Genomic DNA, 18,279 nt, shown 5'->3' on the forward strand with positions numbered 1-18,279 from the left:
AAAAATAAAACACTCTATACATCACAACAAATAACAAAATTTATTGTCACAATGGGCAAACAAAAAAAAAAGCTAATTCCTTTAAAAAGAACAGCTTCTGAATAGGTTTGGGTTTTTCCCCTTTTAAATTAGCAGAACAAAGCATATGTACACTAAGATACTATGTAACTATACCACTATTTTACTACCTGGTAATGTGTTACTGTGGAAAAAAAAAAAAAACCAGCCAGCAAACCACCTATTAACAAAACAACTATGCCTTTACTTTCCCAGGCATGAAGACATAAAACTTACATGCATTTCAGGGGCACAACGTCCTAAGAGATCAATTAAAGCAGCATAAAAGGTCATGATTGCATTTCCCATGTGAATTGTGTCATCTTCTTGTTCTTCTATTTCACTGTAATTAGTTAAGTGTTAAAACATTTAGAAGATGAAAAAATACAAGAGAGTGTTTTACAACAGTAATAAATCAAGAAAATCTGCTCATAGACATAACAGCTGATGCAGAGTGGCTTTTGTTAATTAATGGACTTTTGGCAGACTAACAGAGAATGTATTTTGTCCCTAAAAGACTGAAGTGACATCTGCATTGTTACCACTGTTACCATTTATGTGTCTCATTTTCATCAGGGGATTGACTCTTAACTGACTGACAAAGAACAGACAGAATTCTAAAGATGTTTTAATACTTAGAAGGAGTTACTTAAATTAACAGTGCAGTGGAAGCACTAATTAGCAGAAGATAAATCTCTACCAAGGAAGAATCCAGCTGATTATTAACACGTTACAACAAACAAGTCATTTCACACCTAAGATTCTAAAACAAATAAACAAACATTATGGCAATATAAGCAATTCTACTGCACCTACAGGGCTTTACTAGATCCATTACTTGGGGAAGGTCCATCTCTTGTTGAATCTTCGGATATCTGTATTGCTTCCTCCATGGCAGCAAGTAACCCATTACCTCCTTCTCCTCTTAGAGCCGGACCAAAACACTCAGGTCGGCGAATAAGCAGTCTGACTACAACATTAGCATTCTCCTCCACACTCTCTCCTAGCACACCAAACAAATATCAAGATATTAGATTATACCAAAAAGTTCTGAAATATAATCAGAAAAAAAGAACACAAAAGTGAGAATGCATGCATCAGGAGATACTTTTAACTACGTAACAGTTTAAATATCATGACGATGTTACATAAACATACACTACTACTGTAATAAAAGCTATGAAATAAAATGTGGTTTAATGGAAAATTAAATTGAGCCAAATAATTAAGTGCACAGTAAAGGATGTTTAAAGTATCACTGAAACTACTGATTTGTAGTAAAGACTCACAGTCAAATGCCAGGGTTAATAAGGGGACCATTATAACTGCTGAACACTAAAAATGAATTATCTAAATCTTCACAAAAAGATGGGGGGATTCTCTCTGTGTCTAGCATGCGTTTATCACATAAGGACTTACAACTCTCTGCTCTAATTCCAAAGGAGATGTAGGTATTTCAAAGATCAAAGCTGAATCTATAAAATGGTGCATTGGCTCATAAAACCCTATATGACTCGTGAAATGCACATCTAAGTTAATGTGGAATAATTCTAATCTTTCTGCAATTGTTCTTTAAATTCACAGTAACTTATCAAGTTGGCTTGTATTACTAATTCAAATGACAAACTTATATGAACATTAGAGGAAGTTATAAAATTTAAAGGCTTTTAGTCTACCATTGCAAAAAACAGCGAAACGAAGAAAATCCAAGTATCGTTCTCCTTCAACTGGATTCCATCCGATGTCTGGGTAGCCCTTACAAATCAACAAAGGACAACTCTGCAATCCACATCCAGCCAAGTAGCGAACCACCTAAAAGTAAGGTAAGATGAAAAAGAAATTAATTGGAAAAAGAAGGGAAGTGCAGCTTCAAAGGGAAGCATCCTTATATACTGTCTGGTTACAGTGTCCACATTCTATTATCCCTGACAAAAACATAACTTACGTTGGGCAAATCAGAACAGCACCTTCTTTCTTCTTCAGTGGTAGATTCACCATCCCTGGAGGTTTTCAAGATGAGACTGGATGTGGCACTTAGTGCCATGGTCTAGTGACGATGGTAAGGTTGGACTTGATGACCTTTGAGGTCTCTTCCAACCCGGTTGATTCTATGGTTCTGTGATTCTTAGTTCACTTTCCCACTTCTGCCATGCAAGACCTATTTACCTCAATTCTATCATTCTGCTCTCTAGATTACTGCTTTGCTGTTACCGCGTTTCTCTTTCAAGACAAATTAACCAATTTTGCAATACTCCCCAACTACACACTATCCATAACTGAAAACATGCATCTTCTTTTTTATTCCCCTCTTTTTAAACACACAGTAGTAACATTCCTTGTAATTCAGACCTATAGGTTCTATTTACCTCAATTCTATCATTCTGCTCTCTAGATTACTGCTTTGCTGTTACCGCGTTTCTCTTTCAAGACAAATTAACCAATTTTGCAATACTCCCCAACTACACACTATCCATAACTGAAAACATGCATCTTCTTTTTTATTCCCCTCTTTTTAAACACACAGTAGTAACATTCCTTGTAATTCAGACCTATAGGTTTATACTACTACTAGGTAGTAGTTTTCAGCTGGCCCTTTCCTTTCTGAACTCTAAGAGTTACTGTAAGCATAGCCTTTAACCAGTTTGGACAGCTCCTTTTTGCAGACCATTTATAAGAATGATAAGTGTGAAAATATCCTTTTAAACACACATGGTCCATCTTCATATTCCAAGAAAAGATCATCTACATTTACATTGCTCCTGACATGTGCTTTCTTATATTATACCACCTCCAGAATTCAAGGTCTTCAAACTTGACAATGTAATTCTACTGTCTTACTTTCCATTAGAAAGTGGGTTTAATGTTTTTCTTGAATCTTTCTGTTAATTAACCTGCTTCTCGTATCCACTATTGACATAGAAGCTATTATTCTCTTCCTTCTTGCAGCAGCAATTTACATATATATATACATTACACAATTGTCACAGGCTCTCTATCCTTTAGTCTAATTAATCCAAATTTCTTCAAAATTCTCTGAAGAAGTTTATATATTAGGGGGAAATATAGATATAGACAGATATTTCTATGAAAATTTTTCATATGTTGCAACAGGTTGTCATGAAGCTTCTAGTAACCCCTATGCATGTCACCATCCAAAAGAACAGTGAAAAAAGTTTTTAGCAATGAAGTTTAATTTGTTATGGACCCCAATACTCCCAAAAGTAAAAGCTGCCCTTGAGGCAGGTTACAACTGTGTGTGTAATAACCATAAGCTCAAACCAACTATTCAGACCACCAGCTGAGAGGAAAAAGAAGCAATCTTGAAAATCTTCCTCTGAAAAGTACCAGAAACTCCCACATAATCTTGGATTTTGACTATTCTAAGAAACAGGTATTTTCACCTCTCCACGGGTGAACAAATGCTTGATAAATAAGTTACCAACCTTCTCCAGATCAGGCTCCCTTAAAGCCAGTGCAAGCTCATTGTTATCCATCACAGATGCTGCTGCAACATCTAAAGGAGTTGATCCTCGCATAGAAGGAGAGGCTGTTAAAAAAACACTTAGTTTCAACATCGGTTTCATAAAACCTAACAAATTCATAGGAAATGCATCAAAATTTTTTAATAAAATACATTTTCTGATTAGTTAGCACATGATCATAAGCATATAATTTACACTGTGCAGTTTATAATAAATTGTCATTCTCTTCCATTAAATCAAAATACAATGTAGACATTCAAGCCAGAAATAGCTTGTCTTATACATTCCTATTCTCATCATATACTTTGTTTTAAGATCTCGTTTTTTCTAATTTTCCTGACACAACTTTGTTTTAAAGAAAATGTCATAACGATTTTATATCTAAAACATTGACATGTTATCAAATCCATTGAAACAGAAAATATATTTAGGCTTTAAGATATAAGATTATATGCTATCTATTTCTTTTTTTAAATGGGATAATTACATCATTAGAAAATTCTAAGTTTTTCATACTGACACTCCAAATGCACTTGATTTGGGCACTCTCTCTTCCAAAATTTTTTGAGTTTATTCTTCCATCCTATATATTTACATTACTACGTTTGTGATCCTTAAAAACAAATTACTATGATGATCCCTAAATAATTAAATATTCTCAACTACAAGTACTGAATTACATCAGGATAACAGTATCTCCTCTACAACACTATAGCCTAGAAAAGAAAGGCAAACGTTAAGAAAATTTCAAGGTTCATTTCTGGGCATCTATATACATGCACATCCAAGTAAATGAGTTCTGTATTTCTCCCACCGCCATAGGTGTATACTGACCAGTCTACAGAAAAAGGTGCAGGGGTACAAGCATGAGTACTGAGAGGTAAGCCCTAATGAAATGCTGCCAATACTTATTTATGATTTTCTTGTCAAAAGAGGCTTATATTCTGTTCCTCAAAATTTGTAATTAATCCCTCTCTCTTTCTTTACACTCAGGAACATGCTAAAAAGCATATACCAAAGTAGCTTAACTTAATGCTACTGTCAGGGGGGTTATTTGGAGTTAGAAATACAGACAATGCAGATATTTTTGCACTTCAATACAACGTGTAAACAGAGGGATGCAGAAAAATACAGGCAGTTTTATATATAAACCAGCAGAAAATTTTGAATTTTAATTTTGGTTTAGAATCTAAACAGTCCCACAATTAGTACTTACCAAGGCCAACACTGCTGTTTTCCAATAAATAGCTAAGATGATCAAACATAGCTTTTTGATTCTGCCTGCTGATGCGGCAAAAGTAACACAGAAAACGACAGCAGTTTGCCACCATCTTTGGGAAAGTGATTTCCTAAGAAGCAAAACCAAATCAGATCGAAATTCAGAGTTTAGGACAGGCATAAAACTTGCAACCTATGTAACAGTTTTTTAGCATATTAATATGTAGGCACTGTACTCCTTGCACCTCAGTAAAGTTAATTGTTTAGCTTCTGCCCTGGGAACAACAGGACTTTCTCAGCAAGATAGTAAGTAACAGCTTAAAACTCAAAGATCAAGGTGTAAGATTGAAAAACAAAAGCTGGGATTGCCCATAAATTCTAGAATAAAAAATGAAAGAAGGTGAATGCTTAGTTTGCTAGAGTAATTCTGAATTGATTTTTAATAAGTTACTAAAATGATCTCCCCTTTAAAACCCATAAGCATATAAAGTGCTATTTGCTGTTTATTCTTTACAGCATCTGAAATGACAATGCGAATTATATCTTCCCCCGGAATAGAAGGAAAGATTCTCCTAAAATCTTAGTCAACTATTATGCTCACAGAAATTAGTAAGAGGTTATGGTCTCAGCACCTCCAGTGACAGCTCAGTGCCTTATAGGATAAAGCTTTGAACAGCTATGTATAAACTCTCTGCCTTCCAACAGTGAATTGCTTTACCTTGGATTCTCCTCCACCAAGCACATTTACCATCACTTCCATGACAGTTTCATGCATGCCTAAAGCTCTCATGAGATTTGGATGTTGGTAAAATACTTTATTATTCATGATGTCTCTACAGGAAAACAGAATAAAAAAATGTTATGGACCAATAGTTTACCTATTATATTATTTGCAAAACTGATTTACTGTGCAATTCCTCACCACCACGTGAGGTAAAAAATTACAAGGACTTTTTCACATTGAGTTTCAGTCTCTCCTGTATATTTTTCCATCCACACTGTGGAAGAATCTGACCTTTCTTTTCCTATATTACAGTGACTGCACTAACCACCACTTGTTTACACTAGAGTAGGATGCTCTTCTAATTTCATTAGAAATTCCATTCAGATCTAAAACTATTTTCAGACAAAAGCATCATCAAAGCCGCTATATTAACTTTATTTTAATATTGAATTATTCAATATTTTTAACAACATTCGCTACCGATAATTTCAACCTTGAGACACTTGTTATCTGCCATCAAAACCAAGAAACAAAGGAAGCTAGGGGAAACAGCATGTATATCCAGCTATCCTCTTAAGTTTCAGAAACAGAAGCTGCATAAATATTAACCTTAAATCATGAGTTACTGCTCAAATAGACACTTCACCGCTGCATATTTTAGCAGAACACATTTACATACATAAAATCAGTGCTGAAGATCAGGATGTCAGTATTGTCTGGTCTAAAAACTATGCAAGTTTATAAAACCTGTAATTAGTCTTGAAATCACATACAACCCATAAATAACTGTGAAAGCAATTAGGTCATTGGAGAAAAGGATTTACAGGTCACTAGAGAAAATAAGGTTGGCAACTGTTCAAATTTTGTTGTATATTTTATAGCAATCTTTACTGGGTTTTTTTTCTGACCTAAAATTCGTGCAATCAGGCAAGGAAAAATTCAACCTTTTAAATTATGAGATGTGAAAAGGACTATTCCATCAGTCTAAAAATCCACAACTATCAGTCATGCAACAGAATGTATGTATTATGTCTGATCAAGATGAGACTATCAGAGTTTTTGACTCCCAGTAACTGCCAGAAAGACTAGCTGATCCTTTTTTTTTTTTTCAAAAACCCTACAACTGTCCTGTGTATCAGAGACAATAGAGGCTATGCCCTGACTCCAAGAGCTATCTACATCACATCTCCTTTCAGTAATAATGCTTCATGCTGTGGAAAAAGACCTTAATGATATCAATCTTCCAAGTAATTTTAAACTTTTATTTGTCTATAGCAGAAATTACAGAAGTAAGTAGAGAAAGTCAAAATGTTCTGTTTAATTGTGGACTGCCTTATAAAATGTCACACTTCAAAAAAATTCTCAACATTTCTGAGGAATCTGAGTTTTAATGCAAGAATGAGTGACATTTCCATTTCTGAGCTCAAAGAAAGGAGTACCTTCTACTCACAGCACAAAAACCCTGCCATTTCTAAACAGGTATTGGGTCCCAGGCTAGCCTATAAAAGGTGCAAAAGCTCAGCTGGGTAACATACAAGTGAGACAAAACTATGATAGAGGCTACAAAGAAAGGTGATAGGAAGAGGCAATGAGAACACTAGCTTAATAGAAAGTACTCTTTCTTCCTTACACCAGACTTTCACATATAAACAAAAATATTGTAAAAATTAAATCAGATTTAGAAAATTTTAGCTTTTAACTCACAGTAGAAAATGTTGAGGAAAAGAATGTAAGATAAATAAAAGAATGCAGAACATGAGATGAAAATCCCTCCGATATTTGGGCTTTTTTCCCAGGCACGACAATGCCAGAATCTAGTAATCACTCACTCATTTTAGACTTCATTAACTTAAGTGAAACAAAACAACTTCAATTTGAAGTAACAGGTAGATTTAGAAATACCAGTACTTTGTGTCTCCTGACAGATGCCAGACATTCCCTTTTGCCAAAGCCTTAGCATGAGTTCACTGAACAGTGCAACAGCCATGGAATATTGATGGGACCTGCTGACAAGCTAAGAACTAGACACTGTTCATAATGACACTACAAAATTATGTATAGATATTATTTGGATATTTGAGGGTTTTGGTAAACCAAAAAAAAAATAGAAACAGGTATTTTGCACAACAAAAGCTTCTCTTCTCCTTGCATTCCTGGCATTCTTTATATAATACTATCATTGATTCTCATTGCTCTTGCTGATTGAGGATTTTCATCGAATCACAGCTGATGTTTAATCTCACCAGACATCCTTTTGAAAAATGTGGGAGAAAAATCCCCCAAACATCCTTCCTAGTAGAGATTATCATGTTTTCTACATGTTTTCTACAATTGTATAGTCTATTAGCCTATACTTTACTATTATTAATTAGGAAAGATACGACTGGGTGAACTACTCAAAACAAACAGTACCATCTACATTTTGTGTTCAGTAAAAAAGATGGCATAGCTGTAGACATGGGTAGGTGCAACTTCATTAGAGTGTTCAGTAAAAAAGATGGCATATCTATAGACATGGGTAGGTGCAACTTCATTAGTTCACTGCTGGGGGAAATTGTATGTGTCAAGAGACAACAGCCAATGCATTCATAAGAAACGCACAGTGTTCTTGCCAGGATTCTTCAGTCAATGCATTCATAAGATATGCACAGTGTTCTTGCCAGGATTCTTCACAGCCATATGATTTAAAATATAGCAACAAGATACATTTTTTAGTATCATAAAATATTACATACATATTTTCAACTTTTCTCAGAATAAGTCTTACAGATATCAATTGCTTCTCTCCAAAAATGATACATATAATGCTGCAAAGGCTTTATCTTACAACTGAAGATAGTACACAGCTGTCAACAATCTCTGTATTTACACCCATATTCGGATTCAAATGTCATGCATAACCTTGTCCACAACTATACAGCAAATAACAACACAAATCTGTAAATAAAGAGACATTACACTCCAGTTATTTACCCCAATCCACGAATCATAAGTTTCTCCTCCTCCTTCCCCATTCTGACACTAAGCAAGGAACGGATTTGGCCAAGGGATGCGAGAAGATTGATTGTGTCTTCCACAGACACACTGTTTATGGTGTAGGTCTTTGGCAGAGCTCGAACCAGGCCACCGATACCGTCATACTGGCGATGTAGCAATACAAACATGGCCCTCACTAACTCTGGATCTTCTATAACTGATTCCTGGGCCCAGCGTACCATTGTCTCTGAAATCAACTGCTGAAGAGTAGCTATGAAGAAAATACAAAGCACAAAATTATCATTAATTGCTCATCTCTCTACTGCTAGCCCCTCAGAACCTATTACGCAATGTATTAATTCCTAAGCACCTTTTTCTTCGTATTTCTTCAGCAGACTCAGAGAAAATAAAAGTCACGCAAGGGAAGCAGAAATACCTCAAAACCAAAAGCCCATATTTAAAATTAAAAATCAGAAAAGAAATCTGCTAACATAAAAAATTATGTAGACATACAAGGTGCTCAGAAAGTCACCAGACTTATTTCTACATATTGCATATAAATTTTATGTTATGAAGTAAGGCTGAAAAATATATACTGGTAGCATATGTAAATGCTGCATTATTTATTTACATGTCTAAGCTCTGTATCCACTTAAAGTTTTATAACATACAAAACAGAATAATTTAACCTAGTCCTTTGCCAAAACCAAAGGCCCTTCAAACGCAATACAAATGAAGAGACTACAATTAAATAAATGGAAAATCATGATTTGCATACTTAAAATTCAGTCTGTAATGATGCAAGAAACCTGTATCTGGTAGTGTCACTGATAATCTTTACTAGTTGACATAGATACACATACTTGGAAAGTCATATGTTAAAATAGACAAGCTACATAATCGGTTAAGATTTGAGACTACTGTTTAGAAAAATTATTCATGAACGAACAGTCAAGATAAAGTATTTGATAAAGACAATTGAATAATGTTCTTTTTTTCCCATCTCAGGGAACTTCCATTCAGGTTTGCAAGATTTCGTCACATCATTTGAGGATCTTCTAAAGGTATCCTGATAGTTAAAACCAAAAATTTCACCTTTAGTACTTTCCTAACTAAGAAACTTATTTCCATGTCAAGCAGATGACAGAAAGGTTTACAAGAAAAATGCTAAATATTCTGATGCTGAAGAAGATGTCTGATGCAAACCAAAAAATATTTTCAAATTAGTAATCTAGGTGTTAAGACAGTAACATGGTTTTGGAGGAAACCAAACTTGTACTTCCAGGTTAACTCAAAAAAAGAGAAAAAAAAAAAAAGCAAAACTACTCAGAAATATATTGAAAGAACAGGAGTTTACAGTAAAGGGAATGTTTAGCAATGAAGAGAATTTGTGCTAAGATGTGGTAAGAGAGGGAAAGGGGAAAAAAAGAGTAGTAGTTCTATATTTCATTGCTACTGTCCAAGCACTGTACTATAGATATTTCCTTTGACAAACAGCATAGCATTTTTTAAACATAAAACCACTTTTAAAATAAGAAAGAAGAGAAAATGTGTCAGGGCTGATACTTCAGAAGGATTGAAATAATTAATAACAAGAAGGGCCACAATGGTAAGTTTCTTTTTTTATTGTTTTTTTTTAAAATTTTTTTTTTTTTTTTTACGAGTCCTGGCAGCAGGGTGTCATTTGGTTCCTGTTTTGATAATTGTGATACTGCATTTCACCTACCTGTGGATCTGATTGCTATCTTTCTTGCAATGAAGAACCCATGCAGCCTAGCCACCACAATATTGTTTCCTTTTGTTTAATATAATACTGTCTTTCTACTAACATGCAAGAGAGAGAATCAGATTTTGTAGAGCTTTAAGTTTGCTACAAGAAATAAGGAAATGTTAAGATTCATCACCACATTCTGCACAGACCTAGCTGCTAATTATCACTGCCTGATAACTGAAATATAAGTTATAAACTGCAAAGATAGATGGTACACTTTTAGGAGGACAAAAATATTTCTAGTTAAAGAACACTAAGCCAACACTAATAACTGGAAGATAAGGAGCTGTCTCGCTATAAGTACCCTGCGGAAAACTTCACGTCCTGTAACTTTAGACATTTACATTAAGCAACCAAGGTAAAAGGCCAGTCTCCCCAGGAATTATGTGCAGTTAATGATGAAAATAATTTTTTTACCAAAGTCTGAACACCTAAACTGTGTGGCCAGAAATTTATTCTGCTAGTACAGTAGCAATGTACAAAATTTGAATGTGCCACCTACCAAAATAAAAGCAAAAGAAGTAAAAAATAAATAACATTTAAATAGCCACCAAGTACAAAACTCAGATGCCATTGGCAATGATTTTTATCAAGACGGAAAGGCAGAAGGTATCAGAAAAATATTATAGAACAGTCACAGTCAGCAAATCTTGAATTTTAAGTTGAGTGGGAAGGTTCTACTAATGACAGTAATTGCAGTTTTCTTTCAAATGGTAATCTTCATGCAAATACAGATTCATAGCTACTGCAGCTGATTTTATGAGGAAGTTCTCATAAATCAGGACCTCGCTACAATTAAGTCTGCACTAATTCTACAAAAAACAAGGTAACTTCTGAAAAATTTATGAGTTGACAAAGGATCAAGGGCAAAAAAATGCCAGTAGAAGAAATCTTCCACTACATCCCACTGGGAAACAAAACTGCCTATCATAAAAATTCAGTCTGTACTTGTTTTGAGCCAGAGCTACAAACTTTAAGGTGCACAGATGTTTCACTAAAAATTCACCTTGTTTTGGCTGAAAATATATGAAGAACTTTCTCCTCTGCTTCTTTTGCCTTTTGGAATTAAGATACAATAAACTGATTTAATTTTGCTTACAGGATGTATTAGCATCATCGTCAACTGGCTTCTCAGCTTGCTTCTTCTTCAGATATGTAACTTTTTCCATAAGGTATAGGAGGCGGCCCCTAATGGTTAAATCACTGTTGCCATCTGAGGTTCCATCTTCTTCTAGTTCAATTCCTGAAATTTAAAAAAAATATACACTAAATAGTAAAAGAATAAAACTCAGCAAGTTATAGACATGGTTTGCATCTTGTATGAACAAGCATAATCAAACTGAACCTTGTTCTTCTGCTCTGTTAGAGGTCTGAAAGGGTTTTATATGGTATATGCTTAACCAGCAGCTTGGAACAAGTATATAACAGGCATATGTGCAAGAAACTACAGATAAAGATCATGTAATTGTAGTAATTTAGTGTATAAGCTGTGTGTTGTTATACATAAAATACACAATAAATATATTTCCCACAATATACATTTTTCCATGCTAATGTTGATGCCTGTGCTCTGGAAACCTGTAGCTCAGAAGAATAGATACAGTCTCTTACTGACACAGTGTGGTTCAAATGATACCAGCAAACATTTTCAGGTAAAACATATCATAATGGTGAAAGAACTAGAGCTACAACAAATATACTTTCCAGTAAACAGAAGAAAGTAGCTGCCTTCACAATACAGTGCTCTTTCATTACATTCTTATAATGAGCTATAAAAGTGTAAAAAAAAAAAAATAGTCATGCGAAGCTTCACAGAATCACAGACCAGCTGAGTTTGGAATGAGCCTTTACGGATTGTCTAGTCCAGCCCCCCTGCTCAAAGCAGGTTCAACTAGAGCAGGTTTCCTAGCAGCATGTCCAGTCGGGTTTTTAGTTTTTCCTAAGGTAGAGATTCCAAAACCTCTCTGAGCAACCTGTTCTTGAGTTCCATCACCCCTACATAACAAAAAAAAGTAGAATTCCCTTATTTCCAAATTGTGCCCATTGTCTCTTGTGCTCTCACTAGACATCTCTGAGGAAAGTCTGGCTCAGCCTTCTTTACTTCCTCTGTCCAACAGGTACCTATACACATTGATACAATCCCCCTTTGAGCTTCTTCAAGTTAAACAATCCCAGTCCTCTCATTCACTCCTAGTAAAAAAGATGCTCCAAGAGTTTAATTGTCTTTGATGGTTCCTCCCTGGCCTCACTCCAGTGTGTCCATGTCCCTCTGGCTTTTCTGCAAGGCTACTTTCTAGTTTGGTCCCCAGCCTGTCCTTGCTGCATGGGGTTATTCCTTCCCAGGTGCAGGACTTGGTACTTCCCAATGCTGAATTTCAGCTCATTTCTCTCATTTTTAAACTTTATTCATTCATGCATACACTGTAAAGGAATCAAAAATCTTGACCTGTACCCACTACTCACACTAAATAAGTCAAAGTAAAAAGGTCATTCAACTACTTTTTTTCTGGATTTTTCCAAGATAAGTCCTAAAGTTAAGGAGTTTGTGGGGAGTTCTTTAGCAGTCTTGAATTTTGAAGGATGCTTCTTCACCATATTACACCATTCTTCTCAATTTACTGCATCTGGTTTTAATCACCTGATTAATTTTGCACTAGGTAGAGTTCTGTTTCCATTAAAAGTCATTTTGTTATATTTTGTCCTAAGAGAGCAATTGACTCTAAACTAAACAATGATCATCAGTAAGTTTGTATTTTACACTAAATCATATTACAAAATTCTTTGGATGGCGGTCTCTTCAACCAAACTAATTAACAGTAAAGACACTGAAATGTCTTATCAATTAGAATACAGAACCTGAAATTACTCAAATGAAATGTGTCTTCCTGCAGTTATGCTGTTCCCTGAGCTCTAGTTGTACTTTTTTGATTTGCACTTTCAATATATTTGTCTCTCAATCATGAATCCCCAAATGGTGGCTGGTTAATCAAGCAAACAATGGACTCAGGATGTGCAACCATCTTACCTATTTTGTATAGCTGTATTTTGAAAACAGAGTAATTAATTTAGCTTTGCAGTTATGAACCCTCTGACCCACAAAATTAATCTTCTACTTGTAGATTATGCAAATTCCTATTTTTCCAAAGAGAAAATACAAATAATGACAAAACTAGACTAAGAAGTTTGAACAGAGGAGGATGATGGTGGAAGACTAAAGAAAAATGGAAAAATCAAAGAAAAAGATAAAGCCTCCCCTCCTTTCAAATGTTACATCTAAATTATTTATTTCGTCTTCATTCCCTGTCAACTGACAGTTCACTTTCAATTTTCTTGTTTTTTTTCTTTTTTCCTTTAAAATAAAAATACTTGATTTGAAGCATCATAACGCACCATCAAGCTTGCAGATAATTGGGTGACAAATTGGGGTGAGTAGTATACATAGTCAAGAGCAAAAAGCTCAACAGCTTAAAGGAATGGACTGTCTGGATACACACAGGTTCAGCAAGCACAAATGCAAAGTTTAGCAACTTGGGCAGACCAGCCCCATCTGACAATATAGACTGGAAATGAACTGGTTAAAAAAAATCTCTGCAAAAAGAACTTTGGGACTCTTGTTGGCCTGCAAGCTAGACACCAGTCAACAGTGCACTCTAATAGCAAGGAGAGTTAAAAATATCCTGTATTAGCAGAAACATAATCACTAGCTCAAGTCAAGTGATTATTCCCCAGTACTCAGCACTCATGAAATGGCATCTGGAATACTACATCCAGCTTTGCATTACTCAGTGCAAGAAAAACACTGAAAAGCTGGAAAGAACCTAGCAATGGCCCATTAAAATGATTTGTGTCTGGAATGCTTGCCCTCTAAGGAGAGGATGAAGGAATTGGGTTTGTCAACCTGGAGAAGAGAAGGTCATGAAGCAAAACATACTGCATTCCCTTCTAGTTGGACCAGCTATGATGATAAGAACACTTCCTTGGTTTTGAATACAAGCTAATAACCTTTATTTGATTGTCTCTATCATTGATGCAGTCTATCTCTAGACCACTTAGTTGGTGCTTCTTATGTAAAATTATTTATAAAAATTACTTCTAAAGCTAATAACATTTAAAGGTAAAATTATTTAGTAGCAAGTCTTACCACAGTGTGTCATTAGGTCTTCATGGAAATCCAAGAGATGATCCCGAATTTCTTCAGGGCAAGGACATTCATTTTTATCATCTTTAAAGTTCAGCAGCATGTTAATCTTAAAGAATACAAAGGAAAAGCAAATTAAATTGATCTCCGAAAAGAAAAACTTTGAAATCAAACAGAACTCTGCCATACATAGACCACAACAAAAAGTAAATTGTCCATTGTTAGATGTACCTGCTCCTGAGGTGGGGATCGAAATTCTTTGGTTTTTCTAGCTGTCAGGGCAGCAGACATGTTCAAGGCCTGCATCACTTCATTATACCGGAAGCGTTGATTCTCCTGAAGCTTGGCCACAAAATCATCCGAAAATGCTACAATGGCTTCTATTCGGTGTCGTACTTGGCAGTCACATAGGTACTGGAGTAGATGACACATCTGTGAAAACAGTATTTATTGCAAGAAAGAAGAGTTGGCAAGCTAAGAAATCTCTTCTGCGTATTATGCAAATAAGGATGGATTTCTTACAGCAGCAGTTACTATCAAATAAAGTGTCAAAAATATTTAATGCTGTCATTTACTGCTTGTAAAATAATCCCACTCCAGGAATATCTGGCATCTGCAAGAGATTAATGTGCCTCAAACATAATTAAAGTTATAAGAGAATGGATTTACTCCTTTCTTCTAGGGAATTTCTTTTGTATTTGGATTCATAAAAATGAAAAATTCCCTGTTAATGGCATTGAGAAAGTAATTTTTTTTAATGAAACAATAGTTGCTTGATCTATCATTAACAAGTTTATTTCATCAGAAAGACATTAATTCTTCCTGCTTCCTGTAAGGAAATTACCTCTCTATTTAAATAACATCAAAATGCTTTATTTGTTGAAAGAGAAAATACCAAGTGAAGGAAACAGGATTTGTGAGGAAATGGGAACAACCACTGAGACATCTGTATTGTTACCTGTAATTTAACAGGTTCTGGAAGTTTCATCTGAAGGAGTCCTTCCTTTGGCATTTGCTCCCCTCTGGTTTCTTCCTCTCCTTCTTCTGACTTGAACTCATCTGAACTCAACTCCTTCTCTGAGAAATCAATTTCATCCTCATGGCTCCTTGCTTCTTTGAAAACCCGGGGCTCAATCAACTGCAATATGTGTTTCAGATCCTCATTGTGGAAGATTCCCATAATTAAAAGAGTATAAAAGAGCTTGATGAGAGGGACAAATAGAAATTCTGTAGAACCTCCAACCGGATCTCTGACATGGAGGCTTCCCTCCTGAACAGCTTCAGTCAGCATCTCTATGGTTTTGGCCTTCAAAATTTCCAGTGGGAATTCAGGACTAAACTGAAAGCATTCACTGCTAATGCTTACAAAACTTGGAGAGGAGAACTGCATTCTTGGCCTTAATGAAGTGCTCAGTCCTATACCAGGGAGGCCATGTTTTTTGTTTTCATCAGGAAACAAAGTTATACTCTTGGTTTCATCTGTCATTGGAACTATGAATTCATTATTCATCATTAATCTGGCAGTTGCATAGGTACTGAGATGGATGTCAATGAGTAAGTCATAATATCCTGCACGTAATAATCCTGGCATGTATTTATTCTCAATAGCATAGAGCAGCTGAGATTCATCCACATGACTACACAGAGCATGGGCCACTCGGTTGTTGCCTAAAGCACAAACAGCTGAATATAATCGGAGGGTATGATAGTGAAATCTCAGCAATTCTTCTTGTTCTGTCAGCTCTAAAATATCAATTGTTCTGCAGAGAAAAAAAAACCAACAAGATTACAATACAGTAAATTCCCTATCAGCACAATACATTCCTTCGAAGGGATTAAAAACTCTCCCTAAGGATAACATTGGCTCAGTATTGATAGCATAGAGTAAAATGTTTGGAAGTGTGGTAGTCAAGGTAGACCTTAGTGACAAAGATGGATATTATGCTTAGTAGAGCAACACGAACTTGTATGTACTTGCATATCCATCTGCACATACCTGCTTGATTAATAGATTATTATTATAAGATTTTGAAACTATGTTTGGGGGGACCATAACAACGATCAAAGGGCACTTGAAGTTATGCCTAGGGAGGATTGTAACAATAATCAAAAGCAACTGGGATCCATGCTTGGGTGAAATCAATAGAATAATAGTAATGTAATGATTAACCTATGGTTATGTAAGAGAAGAGTATAAAATGTATCCATCTCTGATCCATGTCGGAGTCAGATTTGGGTCTGTACCCCGACTCCCAGAGCTCTTCAATAAAAGCACCCATATAATCATTCAGTGATTATGTGTTTTCTACACTAACAGTATCAGTTCTAAGGACAAACTTTTTCCACGTTTCAGCTGTTATGCACTGTCAACCTATGAATAAAGGACTAATAACAAAGTTCGATCAGGAATTTATTCAAGTCACTCCTAAAGCATAACTTCAATTACTTTCAGTGGGGAAAAAATCCAAATTATTTACTTAACACAGAGTATTCCTTCGTACTACACACAATAATTTGGATAACTGAAAATTAAGGTTATAAAACTAGCACAGGTTGAGATACTTATAGCAGTTACTGGTTTTAGATCTACTTGTAAAATGGACTAACAAATTCATTTGAAGAGGGTTTGGGATTGGGGTTCTCTATTTAGAATTCTAACCTAACTTTTCAGTGACTTGTTTTTCAGTCTTGGCACTGGCAAAATGCTGAGACATTTGAGTAACAAGGAAATTACAAAGTTAAATTTCTTCAATTGTTAAATTAAATTTAGGAAAATAAAAGTAATGGAATAATTCATTTGGTCACAAATCTTAAAAAATCTCTACAAAACCAGATTTTGCCTATTTTACAGATTATCTTTAACAATTTATAAACAGAGTTCCTTCCACTTTCATTCAAATCTACCTATACTATTAAAGTGTTTGGAGGGAACCTAAGAGAGGTTGGAAACACAACAAAAGGTGGCAGATTTTTAATGTTAGTTAAATCAAAACACAATGCCTATATTTACATGTGTTATAAATACAAAGGAAACCTCGGGCCTTTCTTATAGAAATGGTATTACATGTCTAGCTTCAAAATCCCAACCTGACTCTGATACCGTACAAAACACAAACAGTAACCTGTTTTCTTCAGGAATATGAAGGGCCATGAACTGCAAAGGATTCAGACACTGTATCATCCAGCCTTGACGTTCACTGATTCGAGACACATCAACCTTCAAGAAGTGGTTTGGCACTCTGCTCCAAAGCACATGAGTCAGAAATTGGACATGGAGACGTGGAGGACATTGAGAAACTGGGTTTTTGTGTTCACTTTTAAATAAGCCAGCAGATAATGGCATTACATTCTGGAAAATTCCAATGGAAGAGACAATTAATTTCATCATCTTTACAAAAAAAATGCATATATGTTATTTTTCAAGAAATACATTCAACATATAGTACGGTACAGTGCAACAGGAAATAAACATTTTCAGTAGCTTTTAAAACCATCTGGGAACTGTTGGAAGATTAGCAGCAAGACAGCATTTCCTACAATAACTTTTTTAAAATAGCTAATTTTGAAATAGAAATGTGACTGGAAAGTGCAGTTATTTCCTTGGACCAGAGATCTGAACTCCACTCTTCTTTTACCGCTTCTAATTTCTTAGATATCCAAGTATCCAAAGCAAGGAAGTAAAATTCAGCTCAGTTTTCCTGAGTGTCCTGTTTCAAGGTACTTTATTTTAAAACCCTAACATATTCTGAAGCTACACTGATCATGCAAGCTCTGTTTGTAGAATAAGAGATTTACTTTACTGATCCCAGTGATTTTGTTTCATCATGAAAGATGAGACACAGAAAATTCAACAGGACTTAGCAATATTCTCTGCCAATTCTAATCAGTTTCAACCCTTCTTATCCAATGTACT

The 18,279-nt window shown here is 35.2% G+C and overlaps 1 protein-coding gene across 1 annotated transcript in view; it reads right to left on the reverse strand.

Moving 5' to 3' along the window:
* Positions 1-18,279, reverse strand: part of RYR2 (ryanodine receptor 2 (cardiac)) — a gene marked incomplete at its 5' end in the record, with an annotated part of 271,378 nt that overhangs the window by 103,184 nt on the left and 149,915 nt on the right. Inside the window, 13 exons of the mRNA XM_009069811.1 lie at positions 295-400; positions 874-1,060; positions 1,734-1,869; positions 2,843-2,845; positions 3,501-3,604; positions 4,756-4,888; positions 5,476-5,590; positions 8,455-8,728; positions 11,328-11,471; positions 14,370-14,475; positions 14,598-14,798; positions 15,325-16,126; positions 17,489-17,715. Of these exons, the coding sequence (XP_009068059.1) occupies positions 295-400; positions 874-1,060; positions 1,734-1,869; positions 2,843-2,845; positions 3,501-3,604; positions 4,756-4,888; positions 5,476-5,590; positions 8,455-8,728; positions 11,328-11,471; positions 14,370-14,475; positions 14,598-14,798; positions 15,325-16,126; positions 17,489-17,715 (2,538 nt within the window). The remainder of the gene's footprint in view (positions 1-294; positions 401-873; positions 1,061-1,733; positions 1,870-2,842; positions 2,846-3,500; positions 3,605-4,755; positions 4,889-5,475; positions 5,591-8,454; positions 8,729-11,327; positions 11,472-14,369; positions 14,476-14,597; positions 14,799-15,324; positions 16,127-17,488; positions 17,716-18,279) is intronic.

Source organism: Acanthisitta chloris, unplaced genomic scaffold (assembly GCF_000695815.1).
Source record: "Acanthisitta chloris isolate BGI_N310 unplaced genomic scaffold, ASM69581v1 scaffold650, whole genome shotgun sequence".
Taxonomy (NCBI): Eukaryota; Metazoa; Chordata; class Aves; order Passeriformes; family Acanthisittidae; genus Acanthisitta; species Acanthisitta chloris.